Source organism: Oculina patagonica, chromosome 5 (assembly GCF_052425735.1).
Source record: "Oculina patagonica isolate OP01 chromosome 5, crgOcupat, whole genome shotgun sequence".
NCBI lineage: Eukaryota > Metazoa > Cnidaria > Anthozoa > Scleractinia > Oculinidae > Oculina > Oculina patagonica.
Window position 1 is genome coordinate 3,266,540 of NC_135762.1, and position 18,381 is coordinate 3,284,920.

The 18,381-nt window shown below is 39.6% G+C and overlaps 1 protein-coding gene across 3 annotated transcripts in view; it reads left to right on the forward strand.

The window, feature by feature from the left end:
• The first annotated feature begins 204 nt into the window (after positions 1-204).
• The window catches only part of LOC144654862 (RNA-splicing ligase RtcB-like), a 176,424-nt gene continuing 158,247 nt past the window's right edge, over positions 205-18,381 (forward strand). The window contains exons 1-8 of one of the 3 annotated variants that reach the window (XM_078515095.1): positions 205-347; positions 1,270-1,467; positions 2,343-2,462; positions 3,400-3,576; positions 4,060-4,191; positions 4,996-5,253; positions 5,763-5,860; positions 6,507-6,770. In XM_078515095.1, the coding sequence (XP_078371221.1) occupies positions 219-347; positions 1,270-1,467; positions 2,343-2,462; positions 3,400-3,576; positions 4,060-4,191; positions 4,996-5,253; positions 5,763-5,860; positions 6,507-6,732 (1,338 nt within the window). In that variant the 5' untranslated portion in view covers positions 205-218 and the 3' untranslated portion in view covers positions 6,733-6,770. Of the gene's footprint in view, positions 348-1,225; positions 1,468-2,342; positions 2,463-3,399; positions 3,577-4,059; positions 4,192-4,995; positions 5,254-5,762; positions 5,861-6,506; positions 8,674-18,381 lie in introns of those variants that run through there. The other 2 variants (XM_078515094.1, XM_078515096.1) reach the window with 2 other exon arrangements.

Consider the following 18,381-nt stretch of genomic DNA (forward strand, 5'->3'; position numbering starts at 1 on the left):
AAATGTTAAGATGGAACAGCAACAAACTGACTACTCTCCGCCCTTCCTTCCCCTCCCCCATAAAACTCCTTCAGTTTACAGCGCTACAGTCCCCTCCCCCAATATCACTCCTTCACCGCAGTTTGGACAAAGGTTTTTTGTTTTTGGCACTAACGAGTAAGACTGGAACCAACTCGTGTGCGTGTTTACAAAATCTGTTGAAAATCTGCAAGATCAGAATGTTTCGATGGAAGGTTGGACGAGTCTCCTCCTTCCCAAATGAGCGCCAACATGTGATTTCGTTGCTCAGAGGAGGGACGGTGATAAAAAGGAGTTCGAGTTACGTGGTTCTTGGTGAAGGAAAGAACGTAAGCAAGCTATGGACTCTGTTTACTCGCCCTTTAGTTTTGTAAACAATATCGCGTGTTTTTCCAAAACAGTACAGGATTAATAGCTGAGATTAGCGTTTTTTTTTAGATCCACGGTTATTAATGCGCAATTGTCCATGAAAATAATTTCCTATAGGATATTTTGTTTGCATGTTGCTGCCAGTTTTCTTAATATTATTACATTATCATATTTAGTGTGCTAATCAATACATTTACAATACTTACACTGGCATTTGCAGTTGTTTGTAACAACACTGAATTGCTAACTGGGTAATACAGCAAGAATAATTTAAAGTTACATCCCTCAATATTACAGTATACATCCCGAAGAAGTAACTTGTCCATAAGCTTTTAAATAAATACTTGCAGGAATAATTTGTTAAAAAAAATAGTGAATGATATGCAGTTGAACTTCTTAGCACCCCATTTTAGAAAGAATTTGCATTCAAAACGAAACCCTGTCCCAGAAATAGGTCAATATTTAATACCCCATTCTGGCTGCAGATCACTTGAAGCTTTTCGGTTTGAAATATCATACCCCATTCTAGGAATCAGCTCTAAAATGGATACCCCATTCTAGAACAGGAAGCTCAAAATCACAACCCCTGTGATATATGTATTTTGGGGGAGTACCCCCCCCCCTCCAGGGCAGAAAAAGCAGACTGTTGTAAAGACAGAGTTCAATAAGTCTTAGCAATCAATGTAATGATGAAAAATCCTGGCCATTATAGAAAGGTAGTCTTAAGTGGAGGCTTGACAGTAGTAGCTAGTGAGTTCATGAATTTAATGTCTGTCAACGTATAAATACTCTACAGCTAAATAAGCTGTTTATTTATCTGTTGACCTGTATTCTATAGGTTATGTTGTGCTGGTCTCCAGATGTGTTAACTCTGTTTTCTAGAAAGGTGTGCCAGTTAAAGCCTGGGTAAAGGGTGTTCCTTTTGAAAAAGATGCTGCAGATCAACTTCTTTCTTTGGCAAAGTTGCCGATCATCCACTCACATGTGGCAGCCATGCCTGATATGCATCTTGGGAAGGGAGCATGTGTGGGATGCGTGGTTGCTACTGTTGATGCGATTATTCCAGCAGCAGTTGGAGTGGTGAGTAGGATCTCAAAAATATTTACAGTAATGTTATGCAAGCTCTAGGTTTCTATCTGCACAAGGTGTTTAGTTGGCAAGGGTCAGCACATTGCCAGCCACCAACCGGCAGCTACAAGCCAGGAGAAGGTAGTCTGAGGTCCTGCCAGGGGGGGGGGGATCCCACGTCGCTTGTCTAAATTTAAAAATGTCCCCTGTCACTGTTTTATAGCACTTCACGTCGCTGTCGGTAGTAAAATTGAAGGAAAATTGCTTGTCGAAGTTTTCCTATAACGGTTGCCATTTGTTGTGATTTTAATTTATATGCTGTTGCTACTTTCTGGGCCATGTTGCTTGTTGGAACTTACCCTGGCAGGGCCTTTAGTCTTACTGTTTTAGCATAACCCAGTCACTCACAGTGACATAGAATCTTAATGAAACTGATTAATTGAGGGTTTTTTTTAAACTTTTCATCACGAATGCATGAAAAACCATTCAAATAATCATGCACTCAGGAGGCCTTCATTCAGCTGGCCTGCATAGCCGCGAAATCAGTTAATAAGAGTTTGCCAATGTTGGCCCCTGGGTAGTATGAACATGGGACTGATAGGAGTCAGTTATAGAGATATCAAATGGTCTTGCGAGTAGAGTTTTTTTCTTTGCGAGCGCGAGCATTGACAAAAGTTAGTCTTGCGAGCAACGAGCACTTTTCAAAAAGCTACCTCCAATCAAACCGAGCATGCGAGCACTTGCAAAAATATGCAAGCATGCACATGCAAGCAAACGAGCATGCACCAAAAATTTTGCCAGCATTCCAAGCAGAATCTAATTTTGCAAGCACTGCAAAATTTTGATGGACCATTCAAGACCCCTTTTAATGCACTTTTTAACTGCAGGACATTGGATGTGGAATGATGGCAGTAAGGACAACAATGTCAGCAGAACATCTGCCAGATTCACTGAAGAACCTCCGAAGGGCTATTGAACAGGCTGTACCGCATGGACGAACCAATCAGGTGACTGGAAAAATGTTATATTTTATTTTATGCATACTTACCTCTGAAGAGTGGAGTGTTTAAATCTGATATTTTCCTTCACAGTACCAGCTGTCAAAAAATCATTTGTGACTTGTCTTGTGTTGTATTATGAGGGTAGCAAAGGGGGTTGTGATACTGTTTCAGGCACAAAATTTAACCAAATTCATTGTCATGTATTTTCAGGCATCACTGTCACAGTTTTATTTTTGCCCTTTTCATGTGTCACGCATAACACCCTCTACTTAATCTACTGCCAAATTCTTTTAACTTAAATGTAAAAGAAATATGTGGAAATCAATCGGGAGATTTTATACTTTAATTGAGCTCACATATTGCTAGGACTAAAACTAAAAAGGTGTTAGCAAGAGAGTATGCTGTCATGGGTAGGACAGCTAGTACTGGAGACATTCAGTGAACAAATGTATATGAAAGTCAAAATATATCCTCTCAGTCCTTAGGATATTATTTTTTTCTCAGCGCGCGAGCAGGCAAGATGAACCGAATCCTGCAATCTGATTGGTTCCGAGTACCGTTCATTTTATTCGGAATTAAACAGCAAACAGCATTCTTCACTCTTGCCCGTCGATCGAGTCGCACTCAAATCAAATTCGCGCGTATACAAACAAAGATTTTGCGACACATTTTTTCTTGGTTTCTTTTCCAAACAAATTAAAGTAGAAAAAAATAGAAACGTTATTTGCCGGCCTAGGTCGGTCCGTATTGGGAAAAACTGTACCCTTGGTCTTGAGTCGGAGCACACCGTACTCAAGACCTCGGGTACAGTTTTTCCCTATACGGACCTCCCGGCCGGCAAATAATATATTTCTTTTATCTCACCTATTTCAGAATCTCTGCATTAAAAGAAATGTGTTAGTTATGATCGAGTAAGAGAAATTTTTATCTTTAAAATTCTCAGGGACGTAAAGGTGATCTTGGAGCTTGGAAAGCAAGTGACATTCCAGACTCTGTAGTGAAGGAGTGGAATAAACTAAAGAAAGAATATGAATACATCTGTAGTCGACAACCAATGGCCAAGGCGCAGAATAATGCCAATCATCTAGGGACTCTTGGCACAGGAAACCACTTCATTGAGGTAGTTTGTTGTTTGGCATATATTATGATCAAATGTTCACCCTAGTCTAGATTACAAAATGTTTGTGCATGTCCAATAAACATAGCCTAATATGCAAACGTAAAGCTGTGTTGTGGAGAACTGATGCCTGAGTGAACCAGTGCTACAGACAACTCAGATCACACGGGGTCACAAAGAGGAGGGAGGAATAAAGAGAGGGAGGATAAAGATTACCTGTCTGAGGAGGGGAGGGGAGTCAGCGCCTGAAAGTACTGAAGTTTTCACTGTGCAGCCTGGAGCGTCTTTGTTTGCTGCTTGGAACGCTATGTTGCATGGAGCCCTGAAAATGTTTGCCACAGAATCTGGAACCCCATTTTGGGGGGCCTAGAGCCCTGGGGCCAACACCTAAAGCAAAATACCTGGCTGTCTGCTGAAGGCTGACATTTTTAAGTTTCACTCTGATTATTTGAAAATTATCTCAACTGATGCATTTTTCTCTCTCAGATGTGTCTTGATGAAGAGGACAGGGTGTGGTTCATGCTGCATTCAGGGTCACGTGGTCCAGGGAACAGGATCGGGACAGTGTACATTGAACTCGCCAAGAATGACATGTTAAAACTGGACAAACAAGTTAAGGTACGGCATTATGTCAAAGTTAATATCTTACTGTTTTATTGTGGAAAGTACAATAGAAAGGACATTTGTGAAGAGATGTCCGAAAACTGAATTGTAATCTAAAAAGTAGCTTAGGGTTTAAAGAACAGTGTCCTTGTGGTGCTCTATAATGTTAGAATCTTGTAAAAAGGTTTTACCGTAATCGCCCAACAAAATATTTATGTTGTTTTTTGAGTAAAGGCGCTCTTTCGCAAAGGAATGTTTCGACCAACGTATTTCCCAATTTTGTTGCGCGTTTATACAAAACACATTGCAAGAAACATTTCTTATGTAACACACAAGTATTCGTTGGTAGCGTTACCGTTATTAATAGTTGCAAAACGTAGAACTTGATTCTCCCTCGTGCAACGCTTGCTAGGACGAAAAACGATGCGAAAAAGGATTGTAGTCTGTCAGGGTATGTTACTCTACACAATTTTTCGTGTGACGACGTGTGGCAACAAAATTCCCGGCAAAATTGCGAACTGCACGTTGCATGCCAAATTTTGAGACAGCACCTTCAATAGGACACGTTCAAATTCCATTTATTTTCGGTAGCGTAAACTTGCGAGAATTGGTATTGGTCCAGGGTACGTGAATAGCAAGTGGTGCCCACGTGTTTGTCAGTCGCCACTCACAATAACTGTCCAGTAGAGAAGAGATTTATCACATGACCCAAATTTGGACCAGTAAGGCGAAGGAAAAGATGTTTGTGTATTGTAACTTTTTGCAACATTTTATATTGTCCAGAACTTTACATGGTTTATTAAACTTTTCTCCCCGCAGGTTGAGAAAGATCTAGCGTACCTCAGGGACGGTTCAAAGAACTTCGAAGACTACGTATTTGCGGTCACGTGGGCACAAACATTTGCCCGAATAAATCGTAATATAATGATGGCTAATGTACTCAAAGCTGCGCATGAGTGTTCAGATATGCCGGCATTTGACGTGGATCCATCAAGCAAAGCTGTCAACTGCCATCATAACTATGTTAAAGTGGAAACACACTTTGGAAAAGAAGTATTTCTTACAAGAAAAGGAGCGGTAAGTTACCTGCATTGTACGAGAGAAGGGTGTGGTGAAAGAGCTAGTCGTACTGGTCTAAAGTGCCCTTCCCCCACCTCCCGCTAGAAATATGCGTCATAAATATCGCTGTTTTTATTTCATTAACTTGTTGTCTACGGCCTTATGCGCCTACTGGCGCGAAGAGACTTGATGATGGTGATGAAGAACTTGTTGTCTAGCGCGAGATTGGTCGAAATACGTCACGTGACACCAAAAAGTCACCCCCCCCCCCCCCAGGTCCAAGGATATATTCTCTAGGTTTCAAAATGTGCGTGTTTGGGGTTCGCATGTTCGATTTCGTTCAGCGTAAGTTGTTAAACTGAATAGAACTCGATGTTATTAACTGACCAGCATCACAAAACCGCAACAGAATGAAGCTCACACTGTTCGCTTCTCGGAACAGATAATATCCCGCCAAATAGAGGTTATTGTTTAGAAAGTGATAAATGGCGATTCTTTAGTTTCCGAGATTTTCTCTTCACCTACAGGTTTCTGCTCGTCAGAATGAGTTAGGCATCATACCAGGTTCAATGGGAGCACGGTCGTTTATCGTCAGAGGCAAGGGAAATCCTGAAGCTTTTCACAGGTATGTTAACGTTGAGATACAGGTTGAAATTCCGGAAAAAGAAGTGACGTTTTGTTGAAAATCCTCGTAAAAAATCCGAAACTTTTCCGAACTTATCCGCCAATCGGAAATCGCACGAGCATTCCGATTGCTGTGACGTCAGCTCGTCGCCACACCATCGGGTCCTGAGCACATAATCTGCAGACTCACTTTATTATAAAGGGCGTGCGGAAGAGAGAGCTCAGGGACTGGACTAGCAGTAGCGTGCGTAGCAGGCGCCTGTGTCGTTTTCAAGAGCGCGTATGGGAAAAGAGAAAGGTGCGAGACGGCCACGCGTGGCCTTCTCGTGATCTCGCGCCCTTCGCAATTCCCATAAAACTCTACAAGGCGCATGTCGGCACTAAAAAGGTCGGTGCGAAGCGCGTGTCAAAATGGCTAGGAAACGAACGTTTAACATTTTTTTAAGCTGGTAAAAAACTTGGAGCAACTGAAGTCTAAATTCTCAGTTGATGACAGATTTTTAAGCGAATTTGTTCCTAGTCAAACCTAGAAGTCTGTTAATGTGGTTCAACTTTTTGATGACCATTCAAATGAAAGCTATCGAGTTGTGTATTCATGTGGTACTGTTATGCTGTATTAAACTGATTCTTTTTTAATTTTTCCGTAGTTGTAGCCACGGTGCAGGAAGGACCATGTCTCGGACCAAAGCCAAGAAAATGTTCACAATTGATGATCACGTGAGAGCGACACAAGGCGTGGAGTGCCGCAAGGACGCTGACGTCATTGACGAAACACCAATGGCGTATAAGGATATCGATGACGTCATGGAAGCACAGAGTGACTTGGTAGACGTTGTTCACACGCTAAAACAAGTGTTATGCGTAAAGGGGTGATAACTGCTGTGAAGAAGTAGCTGTCGTTCATTTTCGAAGTGGGGGAATAAATTCAAATTTCTGGCAAATCTTCTTTTAACCCAAGTTAAGTTTTGGATTCTTATTTTGCATGCAGTCAAAGAACAGCGCTAGCACTCGAAAGTTCTCCGAAGTTTGACACGCCATTATGGCGCGAACAGTTGCTTAGCAACTTCGAGACGGAAAACTGCGGGCTCAGCCTGGTCTCGGAGACCGGAATTTATTGTTCACAATACTTGTTTCCCCAGCCGACTGTTTGTACCAATATATCACACATAACATGCTGCAGCCGCGGCTATTAATGTACGGCCTGGATTACAAATCATATAATCATCAAATTTAAACTGTTTGACGCTTTTTAAAGCGAATTTAATTCGCGTAGAGAATTGAATTCGTCCAAGGTCTGTGAGTTCAGTTTCATACACCACACTTTCGTCTCATTCTATGAAAACAACTTTTAACCCTTTCACTCCCAAGAGTGCCATATGGCACAACATGCCATTACATGCTCAATATTTGGTCAATTTGTATGAAATTTGGACAGGAAAATGGTCTTGAACAGATCTGTCTTTTTAAAACATAAAATCATACCCCCTAGCATATGAGACCTGATTAACCACCCCTATAACTTTTGCAACTTTTTCCTCTTTCAATTTTAAAATCACGTAAATATCTGACAACAACCCACACATTAAGAGCTGCAAATTAAGCTATAGTTTAGGGGTATACCCGAAAAATAGGCGGAATGAGATATTTTTTAATGTTTTATTTTTTTGGTTTTGTCACCTTTTGAATTAAAACAGTGACTTCCTCTGGGTCTGTAAGTATGATTTATGACATACCACAAACAATACCTTTCAAATGGTATATTGTATGTGGTCTTTGGGTCCATAGTTACCGTTTTACAAAAATGTGGCATTTCCCATGGGAGTGAAAGGGTTAAGGGCCTGTCAAAGTTTCCACGAAATAAAATTAAATTCGATGGTTATGCCATGCATAAACCAGGCATACTACTACTAAGTACTACCCATCATGCCTGTGTGGCACATAGGGCAGCAAACCAGGCATAATTGTAGATAAATTGTAAATAGTATCACAAACTAGAAATTATAAGCCAGACCTAATAAGGGAAATTGTAAATAGTTTCCCAAACTAGGGATTATTTTTGTTGAGGCTTATTTATGTGCACTATAACAAAATTTACCGTTTACACGCACCATAAAATAGTTATTTTCTGGATTGTAAATTGTCCTTGGAAGGGGCGCGGGAGCTTAATAGTGGGCCGGGGAAAGACTTGTAGTTCTAGCTGAGGAACTTCAAAGGGAAGGGTTAGGGTTCTCTTATAAAAAGTGTTTGGCCTAATAAAAGCGCAAACTTTTATTTTGTGGTCGCTTCCGGAAAAGAACATTATAGTGAAGAAATTATTCTACATGACACGAGCGTGGGACAAAGAAAAAATTCTGAGTCCCCGACGGGAATCGAACCCATGGCCTCCCAGATACCGGTTGGGCGCTCTAACCAACTGAGCTACGTGAGACTCGCTGTGAGCTAGGCCCGAGTCTCACGTAGCTCAGTTGGTTAGAGCGCCCAACCGGTATCTGGGAGGCCATGGGTTCGATTCCCGTCGGGGACTCAGATTTTTTTCTTTGTCCCACGCTCGTGTCATGTAGAATAATTTCTTCACTATTTATCACCAAGCTTAAAATCTACCATCTTTATTATTTACAAGAACATTATAGTTTGACTTCACGGCTTGCCAAAGCAATGACCTTTTTAGGAAACAAATTCTATTTTATGTAGACAAAACTATATGTAAGGTTTAATTTATTTCAATTTTCAAGGTCTAGCTCTTATACTGTAATTATTTATTTTTGGAAGCTCTAGGATTTGCACAAAAGAGCGATGAATGCAATAAATATATCTTTAAATACTAAATGAGTAGTTTGGTGTTGTCTAATTATATATGACAAGGTCGCCAGTTCACGAATCGTAAACAAAAGCCACCGGAAGTTTGACTTGAATCCATTTCCAAACTTTTTCCCCTGTTCTGACGTCACAACTCTGAACCAGTCCTTTATGGTGATATAGCACTGCACGGCAGTAATGCCCACAATGAGGACACACGGCCTTGGTCAGGAATCGAGGGACACGATCTGGGCTGTCATCTAGGGTCCATCTCCAAGGGCACATGGTGGTTCCTGGCACTCTGACGTCACGAGTAACGCGTTTCGGAATTTCCAGAGATGTCTCTAGCGAGGGAGAAGACTTCTCGACAAACAGGAAATTGTGGCGGAGACTTTTGAGTGTTTTTCGGGCATTTTGATGAATGCTGGAGCAATAAGGCACTTGCAGAGATGAAGAAATCTGATTTATCAGGAGAACAACGACTAAAAGCTTCTGAAATAGAAGGAAATGTGATATTTTTCAGCAGTAAGTCAAAAACAACATCTTCTCAAATCTTCTCAAACTTTCAGACTGGTCGCGCTGATCTCTTAAATCCATTCAATCATCCGATCTTGTTGAACGGAAGTTCGGTTACTTTCCGATTGAATTGTTGGTAAAAGATGTAGAAACGTGATCTGTTTTTCAACCATAACTATCTTGATTCTCGAATCTACATTTTCACGAGTGTTTTCAGTACTAACAAGTTTTAGATGTTGGTTACTTAAATGTTGATCTATCGACCATACACTATGAAATCGATTCAATTTTATTTTCATAACAACAAATTAGCTGTTAAGTAAACTCCAAATTCCCAGATATAGAGTTCAACGTGGAGATGAGAATGCCGATACAAAAGATTTAACTATACTTAATTATATATGTTGGCTAACGATAGAATAAAATAAAACGCAACATGAAATTAACCCCTGGTTGAAATTATAAGCAAAGAAAGAAACCAGTAAAAAAAGAAAGAGACCGGGAGGAAAAACAAAATAATTTACAAGCTACGTATATGGAGAACTATGAATTGTTTTCTAAGTTCCTCGTGTCATACGCTACAAAACATAGGTTCCCAGGGGCCCGTTTCTCGAAGGTCTCGAAAAGTTTTCGCACTCGAAAAGCTATAGCAAAATCTTAAACCTTATAATTACAGAGCTGTTTAATTCCATGATATTTTTCATAAGAACAGAGGTTTCTTTCATACACAGTTTAAGGCCTTTACATTTCTCTGTTTTTAAGTACAGTCTGGGTACACGTGTCATTGACTAAATTATGTCTTTTTCGTGTAGCTTCTATGAAGGAAGGAAAATTAGGTTAAGTGGTCGAGAAAGACAGAAAAAAAAAACGGTTAGATAATTCAATTTGTTGAAAAATTTAGATAATAACCGGTAATTAACAAAAATTAAAAATCGAACCATGGAGTACACAAACAAAGCTTTAGATTTCACTCACCTTTCCCCAAAACAAACTGGTTTTCATACGATCCATCGTTTGTATGTTTTTTTTTTTTTTGCAGTGTAAATAGTCGAGGATCAGAGGGTTATGTCTACGTTTATATTCGCTATCAAATTCTGATTTACCAATGAGGACGTTGGAAAAAAAATTAAATTTGCGCTTTGCAAAAATGACGGAGTTGTACGTGGTCTCACGCTTAGCCTTTGTGTTATAAGTTGCCATGCCGGTCTGGCATGCTTTAAAATTACAAGAATAGTTTCTATTTTAAAACTGTTGTATTGCGTCTCTTTTTGAATTCTCACGAAGCAATATTTAGTCTTTTTTTATCCCACCAGTTTATAATAAGCTAGTTATGTAATGGATAATAATATCTCTTTACTGACAGATTCCCGAACTTTCGGCTTTTGTTTTCTTCACATCTTTCTCTTAAAATGGTGTCCCAGCTAAGAAGTTAAAGTAATTATTACTACTTAATTTTTTAGCCGTAAAATGGTAACAAAATTTTAAAAGTTAGGGAAGTTACAGACAAAGAAAAAAGTGCGACCGTACCGATTTGCTCATAGTTAGCGAAACTGGTTAGGTGGTTGTTGAGGTTTGTGGAACTCAGTGGTCCTTGAAAGCAATTTGGTGATAAACATAGCCCTTCAGATTCTTTGCTATTTTTGCTTTGAGGAAACTCAAAACATTTGAGGTAGATATTTTCGTCACAGGTGTAAAGTTTAAGTACCTGTTGATAAAGAGAGATCAGATTACTGCATGAGCAACAAAAGTGTGGTAATTTACATGGCAAAAAATTCCCCGAGTTGACTTTTAATTTGTCTTGCTTCCTCGGCAGAAAATCACTATAACTAGTTTCTAGAGAGTGCTGGGTTGCAGTGGACTTTAATGTATGCGTCGGAAGAGGACGAAAGCTGTTGACTTCACAAAAAGCGAAAGAAATATGTTATGAGAAAACTCGTCACCCCTTCACCTTGGGCCATTGAAAGAACGCGCACTCATAATTAACAAATGTGTCTTTATTCCAAAAGCTAACGGCTTGGTTCTCTATAATTGCTGCAGCTAAGAAACAAAAACATATCTTGGACATTGCCTGTGAGGAGAAGGGGTAGATTTCGGAAAAAAAAAAAAAACGAACTTGCTGAATTCGATTGTTTCCTGTGATGCAGCTCAAGGTCACCAAATTCAACACTTCAATTTGTCATGAGAGGTTTCTATCAATATTGCGTGTAAAGTGAAGATGATGTTTTCAATGGCGTGGTTGAGTGGGCGGATGAGGAAAATGAAAATAGAATCAGCACTTCCTGATTCCGTGTTTGATGCTTGTCCGTTTGTTTAAAAACACGGTGTCACCTCGTGTCGGTACAAACAAAAAACATTATGATGGTAGATTTCGAGTGACTTGAAAAGGTCGGGAAAGAGAGTCATCTCAGTGGAGAGAATGAGGGTTTGAAATTAATATTAGTGAAAAGGCCGTTGCTATTGAATAAAAAACATTTAATGACCTTTTAAATATTTGAATATCTGAAAAAGCAACTTCCGGAAATTTCAGTTATAGTTAACTACATGTAGTGTCTTGTAGGTAACGACCTGAATAGTCGAGTTTATTTACCAATACTACAAAATAATTGGCATTTTTAATAGCTAGCCGTGTGTAAGTCGCATTTTAGTTCTCTTTTATCGATCATGATCTACATACGGACAAAAATAAACAAAAATAGACAAAAATAGAAATAGACACAAACAGGAAAAAAACCGTATCAGGACAAAATAAATCGCAATTCCTAAGGGTAATTCTTAAGGGTCTTCCATTGAATTTTTCATATGAACAAGCCATTGCTGCATGAGGATCCGCTAGGTTTTTTCCACGGTTAAACCGTATACCTCGGGCCGGTAACCAGGATTTTGCATGGGGGGGGGGGGGGTGCGTATGAGCACCTCCGGTGCGAAACGTTGAGCGCCGCAGGCGCGATAACGTAGGGGGGTCTGGGGTTATCCTCCCCAGGAAATTTTGAAAAATAGGTTTTCTGAGATAGCATTTCGTAACTTTCGAAGGCAGTTTGTTAGGAAAAAGGCAGGTAAAAGTGAAGGTAACAACGACAACAATTCTGGTACATTTTTAAATTCAAATCATATTTTTCGAAACAGAACCTTGAAAACGTAATTTACAATTTATTTAGCTAAGAATGACGGTAGTATATGGAAGGAAGACAGGAAAAAGATAGGTTTCTTCATTTGTCAAATGGTAATTACATAAATCAGCCAGAGTCGGTTTGTTGATCTTTTAGCACTGTGGCAAGCTTCAACCTTCTCGAGTGCTTCCGAGCTCAACAAGTACCCAGTAGGCCTTTCTCGATTATGCTAGCATTTTTTGGGAAAACGAGCATTTTTTTTCGTTTTTTCTTGAAAAAGAATTGCTAGCATTTTCTGTCATTTTTCATGACTGTGATCCAGATTTCAGCACTCAGAACTCAGAAGGATAAATAATCCTAAAGTTTCACAATTTTGATTACTTAATTTGATTGTTTTCTGTCTGTTTCGACTGTTTGTGCGTTGTGTTACTTGTTTACTTGTGTTGTGTTACTTGTGTATGTTTTTTTTTAATTTTTTTAAAAATATATTTTTTTATTTTTTTTTAAATATTTTTTTTAAATATTTTTTTTTATAAACAAACAATTATTAAGTATCACCATAAGTACATGATCTAGATTATGTACTTCTGGTATCACCTGTTGTTGAAATGAGCATATAATTTAAGAGTTGGTACGTTTTGTTTGAAATAAAACAAAGCATTCTTTGGAATTCAAGTGGCATTTTTTAAAGAAATCAGGCATTATTTTAGCATTTTTTTGGCTTTATGGGAGAATTTCTAGTAGCATTAAATGCCAGTTTTACTAGCATAATCGAGAAAGGCCTAGTACCCAGTCTCCTCTTTTTTTGGTAGTGGTTCGACTATGAAGGACATTAGGTAGAATGTACCGTTGAAATTAACTTAGAATCACAAAATTTGGTCCAAAATAGACCACACGAATGTACAAATGGGGGACCTTCAACACAAAGGACCAAATTGAATGTAAATAGTCGAAGTACAGAAATACCACTACCCTTTACTTATTTCTTTTCATATTTTTTCACAATGAGCGGACTTCCAAGGCTCGTTGGGGGGAGGGGGGGGGGGGGCGTTCGGACGCACCCATCGCACCCCCCCCCTCCCAACGGGCCTGCTAACCTCTATCGGCTATAGATATGTGCCCACAGAGTGCACAAGGTTTTGCCTCCACTACACATCCGGAGACACATCGCAGTTGTAAATTGGGTGCGTTGGCCAGGCTAGCCACCGTCCCGTTTATTCAATTACAACGGATAAAACAAGAAACTGCAAACTATAAATAACACCAAAAAATAAGTGCACCATAGCCGGACACGAAAACCCCTAAAAACCAGCAAGTGAAGAAAACGGGGAACGTGTGCCCCGACCAAGGCAGTGGCGCAACCCTTGGGGTTTTGGGGTATTCTTATCGAACATACTGTAAACGAATACTTTTCGAAATATATGATCTTATATAACAGCGATACAATTATAATAGTAGAACTAAATATTTAAACAAAACGAGGCGTAAGCCTACATCCACGGATGACAAAGGAAATAAAAATAAACGAAACATTGACCAAAAACGCGGCGAAGGCTAGACCGTAAAATGTAAACTCTAATCCCACTACACATTGCTCACCACAAACCCGCGCCAACCGTCTGCTCCTTGCAGGCAAAACAGTAATTTATGCTGATTTAAGGTCGCGGGGGACACCTTAGGTTCATCATTATGTATTTATTAAAAGCGTATGCACGACGTACAACGACTGACATCGACAACTTTACGATTGATGACTGAATAAAAATATGGGCGCGTGCGCGTGATTTGAAAAATATCCCTGTTTCTTTGATATTTTAACCAATTTAAAGCGTTGCATTTTACGTTGTATAATAGGAGGTCTATGAGTTAGTTTTCATTCAGATTTAAATATTTCTGCAAATCAAAGTAATCACAATAATATTCGGCATAAACAATTGCGTCCTTTCTAAAAACGCATTGTTCTCACCATAAAAGCGTGCGTGAATATAATTACGATACAATTACATCTCTGATCGTGTTTTGGTCGGGACACCTTCGGAAATTTCAAAGTTTGCACTTTTCCGACAATTTTGTGGCAGAGAATACAGCGCGGATACAAAACTTCATTACTTGTCACTGCAGATAGGTAAACTATGAATTCTGTAGTGTGTCATAACAGAAGCGGAATTTTAAAAGAGCGGTTTTAGTAAGAGGTAGAAGGCATTAAATTCAAATTTGCTCATTTAAACCTCCATAACTTGCTGGCAAACTTTAAATTAAAAAATCCGCTTCTGTTATGACACACTAGAGGTATTGACTGATTGGTCTTTGACAAGATCACAGTGTGCTGTCTCATACTCGTTCCGCAAACTCTGCCACAAAATCATGTTCTTCCCAATTTGACAGTAACGTGGCTATAACATCGCTGTTAAGTGCAATCTGCCAAATAAAAGATAATATTCATAATCGTTCATCATTTCTTTATGTCTCTGTAAAATTTGAGCTAAATCGCACCCATAACAGCCGAGAAATAAGCGTTTTAAAAGATGCAGGTCAAGCAAAATTTCGCTTCATGAATTTATTCATGCGTAGGTGTCCCCCGCGACCTTAAGACCATCACAAATTACAATTTTTGTTCTTTTACCGTGGACAAAAGTTTTAATTTGCATACGGAACTAACGAACAGTAACCTGGTAACGATGAAATCCCGTGCGAAGTGAACCAATCAGATACCGTCTTTAGTCGAGGGCGTGCATTAAAACAGTTGGCGCCCAATTTGAATTAGATATTCGGCTTCAACATGAGAGTGAATATATGAAAAACATGGCTAACATTTTTGAACACTGACCCGCCGAAGCCTTTTGCGTCTTAGTCGATAGACCCAACGATAAATAACTCCAAAGCTGTAGCTGATCTTACTACAGAACCAGAAGAAATGATATTGGCCGGAAAAATGGTAAGTATTTATAAGATGTTTCAGTTTCGATTCACAAAATGAAGCATTTCATTTTGAGAGATCTGCAGAGCTCGGCTTCAAACCAAAAAGATTTAATGTATTTGCGGGTACTTGGCCAATTTGTTAAGTCGGTTTCTTGCTCTTTTTATTTCAGAGGCTAGCGACCGAAGAATTAAACTCACTGAAGGAAAAACAAAACGAAACGCGTTCAGCAAACTTCGTGAAAAAATCGTCTCCCGTGAAATGTGGCCGTTCCTGTTTAAACGCTGATCTTCATGACAGGTACGTTTGTCCGTTTACTATCTTCTTCGTTAGTTTATTTTTCGCACGTAGTTTTAATAGAAGTGAATTCTGTCCAGCTTTTTATAATATGCTGGGTAACTTTTGATAAACAACGATTAAAGGTGGAAGAAAGACGCGAGAGTTTATAAATTGGAATGACCGTTCTGAAATCAAATGTCACCTTATACTTTTCTTTATTTTTAAATTTATTTGAGAGAAAGTCGAACAATCGTATTTAATTCTGAATTGGTTAAACAACTCGACAAAATGGTATGGATCTGGGGCAATATTTCAAAATTCAAACGTTTCATTTAATATATGCGTGTTTTGATCTTCATGATGGAAGCCATATTTTTGACATGCACCCCCTCCCCAAATCCCACCCCTCCCCCACCTTGATGAAAAAAAACCCGTCCCTTTGGAGTAAAAATTGACTTGTTGTTTTTCTTTGCTATGTCCTTTTCAGATTGGTTCCTCCCGACCTGACCTCGTCAAGCAGTCAGTCCACTGTACTAAGTTAACAGTCCATGTCAGTGAAACCCTTCCAAACATTGCATATCATCGCCCCATGTTCTCAGCGTCGTGCCGTCGCCTTGGTAACGAAAAACAAGTTCTTCTTGGTAGTGGTTAGTGTGATTCTTTGTGGGTAGGGAAGGGTGGGTAAATAGAGCTCTGGATGAACCTTACAATCGGCTAACGTTCGGCTTACATTCGGCCTATATTCGGCTTATACGACTGTTTCGTTTCGGCTTAACTTAATTTAGACAGTTTAGTTAGTGCTGGGTGGGTTGGGTTTGGGCCTTCCCTTTTCCTTTTCTGGGCTTCACAATTCGGCTTCGAATATTTCATTCGGTCAATTATTCGGCACTAGGTTCAAGTTTCGGCTTTTCGTCGGCACACTTCGGCTTTTATTTGACAAGACTTCGGCTACACTTTGGCTTCTGTGCAATCTCCCGCTTAGTGTTTTTTTGTTAAGGTTTTTTTCTTATCTAAGTTCCTTTCAATTACAGCAATTTCACTGTTATTGACTGGAACTTTATCCCCTTAAATAGCAGTTTAATCGCTGTTATTAACTGAGTCGTTTTCGGTTCAAGGTTCATCCAGTTAATTCAACAACTAATTAATCGATTGATTAATTAATTAAATTAATGATAAAACTTAGGAAACTAGAGAATGACCGCTTAACACGGGAACGAAGACGGTTTTGTTTTCTCCTGTCACGTTAAGTTGTCAGTTTTCTAGTTGCAGATAGCTAATTAGTGTAGGCTCGCACTTGCGAGTGTAGTTCAGCGCCAAGGCTTTAAGTAGTTAGCTGGGAATCTGGGACAAAGCACACATTCTAATTAATATCGCTTACCAGTTTCAGCGTAGACAGCCTCCAAAAACGATCTGACCCAACAAGATGCATTCTATGAGAAGATCTTGTCACCTATCTAGACAATAGACAGTGAAAAGACTGAGAAAATAGCGCAGGAGTTACTTATAGTTACTTGAGAGGCTTTTCTCGCTTACAGGCGGTGTTAGCAACCGGACATATACATGTCTCTTTGTTAGCGTTGCCTCGTGGGACGAGTCTCCTCAAGGAATCCGCTTGCATTGCACTTCGCAGGCGGAGGAAGCTTAGACCGTCTACAAATTGTAGGCGTTGGTAGACTTCACTTCCGGTGGAGCAACTGGAGCGCCACTTGGAGACTGGATTGACACAAGCTTACTCGATAAACAGTTGTTAAGACCTCTTAAGTTAATGATAATAAGGCTTAGGGAAAGGAGAGCCAAGTTCGACCTCGCGCATGGGTAAGACAGTAATAGAGTAACTTAGTTAGGTAGACGCAACATCGACAACCCAAGACAATCGGGACAAGCGAAACAAGGAGATAACATTGGAAACACGCAGGGATAACGAGGAGACATGGAAAAACAGCATCCCTTTTCATTGCATCTGAATTGATAGACCAGAAAGAATAGATAGCATAAAAAAGAATTATTAAACCAGTATGAACCACACTGGTGAATATTGGTTCGATTTTAAGCGCTTGGATTCCATAGCCTAGCTAGCACAAAAAGTGTTTTTGAAGATTTTCAGTTAATTACCGAGATTTCGCAAAACATGCCTCATTCACCATGTTCACCTTTATTCACTGATGTGTGGTACGTGCTACAACAATTATTCATTCTGAGGTCGATGAATAATTGTTTATTGATCAAATACGTTCTTTAGGTAATATAAAATCATATTTATAAAATGATAACATGAAGGTTGTTGTTGGTTTCTGTTGTTGTCTTTGTCACATGCGTGACACGCGTGGAAAACACGCGCGGATGAATGCTGTAAGACTTTGGAAGTGCAACACGCGCTCCTCGCCACAATGTTTGTTTCCTTTGAGAATCAAACCTCAATTGTCTGTTGTTTGAAAAAAAAACACCCAGAACGTACAAACAGAGGCGAAACAGACATTGTGGACTGTAGGGCGGGTTGCATTCCGGCGTCATAGCCTCGCTGTCGGTGAACGTTTCGGTTCGTTTGCTTTCGGAACTCTTCGAACTATGATCGGCTTTCGGCTTTCGGGTTTCGGCTTTAACCAAGAATCTATGAGGGCCTGGTATCGCGAGTAGGCCAATGCAAACCCCATATAAATGTCCGAGCGGCCCTGTATGTTCCACGAGAAGTGTCAAGTTTTACAGACACAGGAACATTCTTGGTTTCTCTGGGCACTTTTATTTTAAATAGGAGCGCACCCCCTCATGGATTACTTTAGGTCCTGTGGAATAATTTAAGTTAATATTGTAATATTCTTTTCAAAATATGAGCATACCGATTAGGGACTAACGTTTATGACTAGTGTTATGACGCATTTTTAATCAATTGTTTTTACATTTAAATAAACT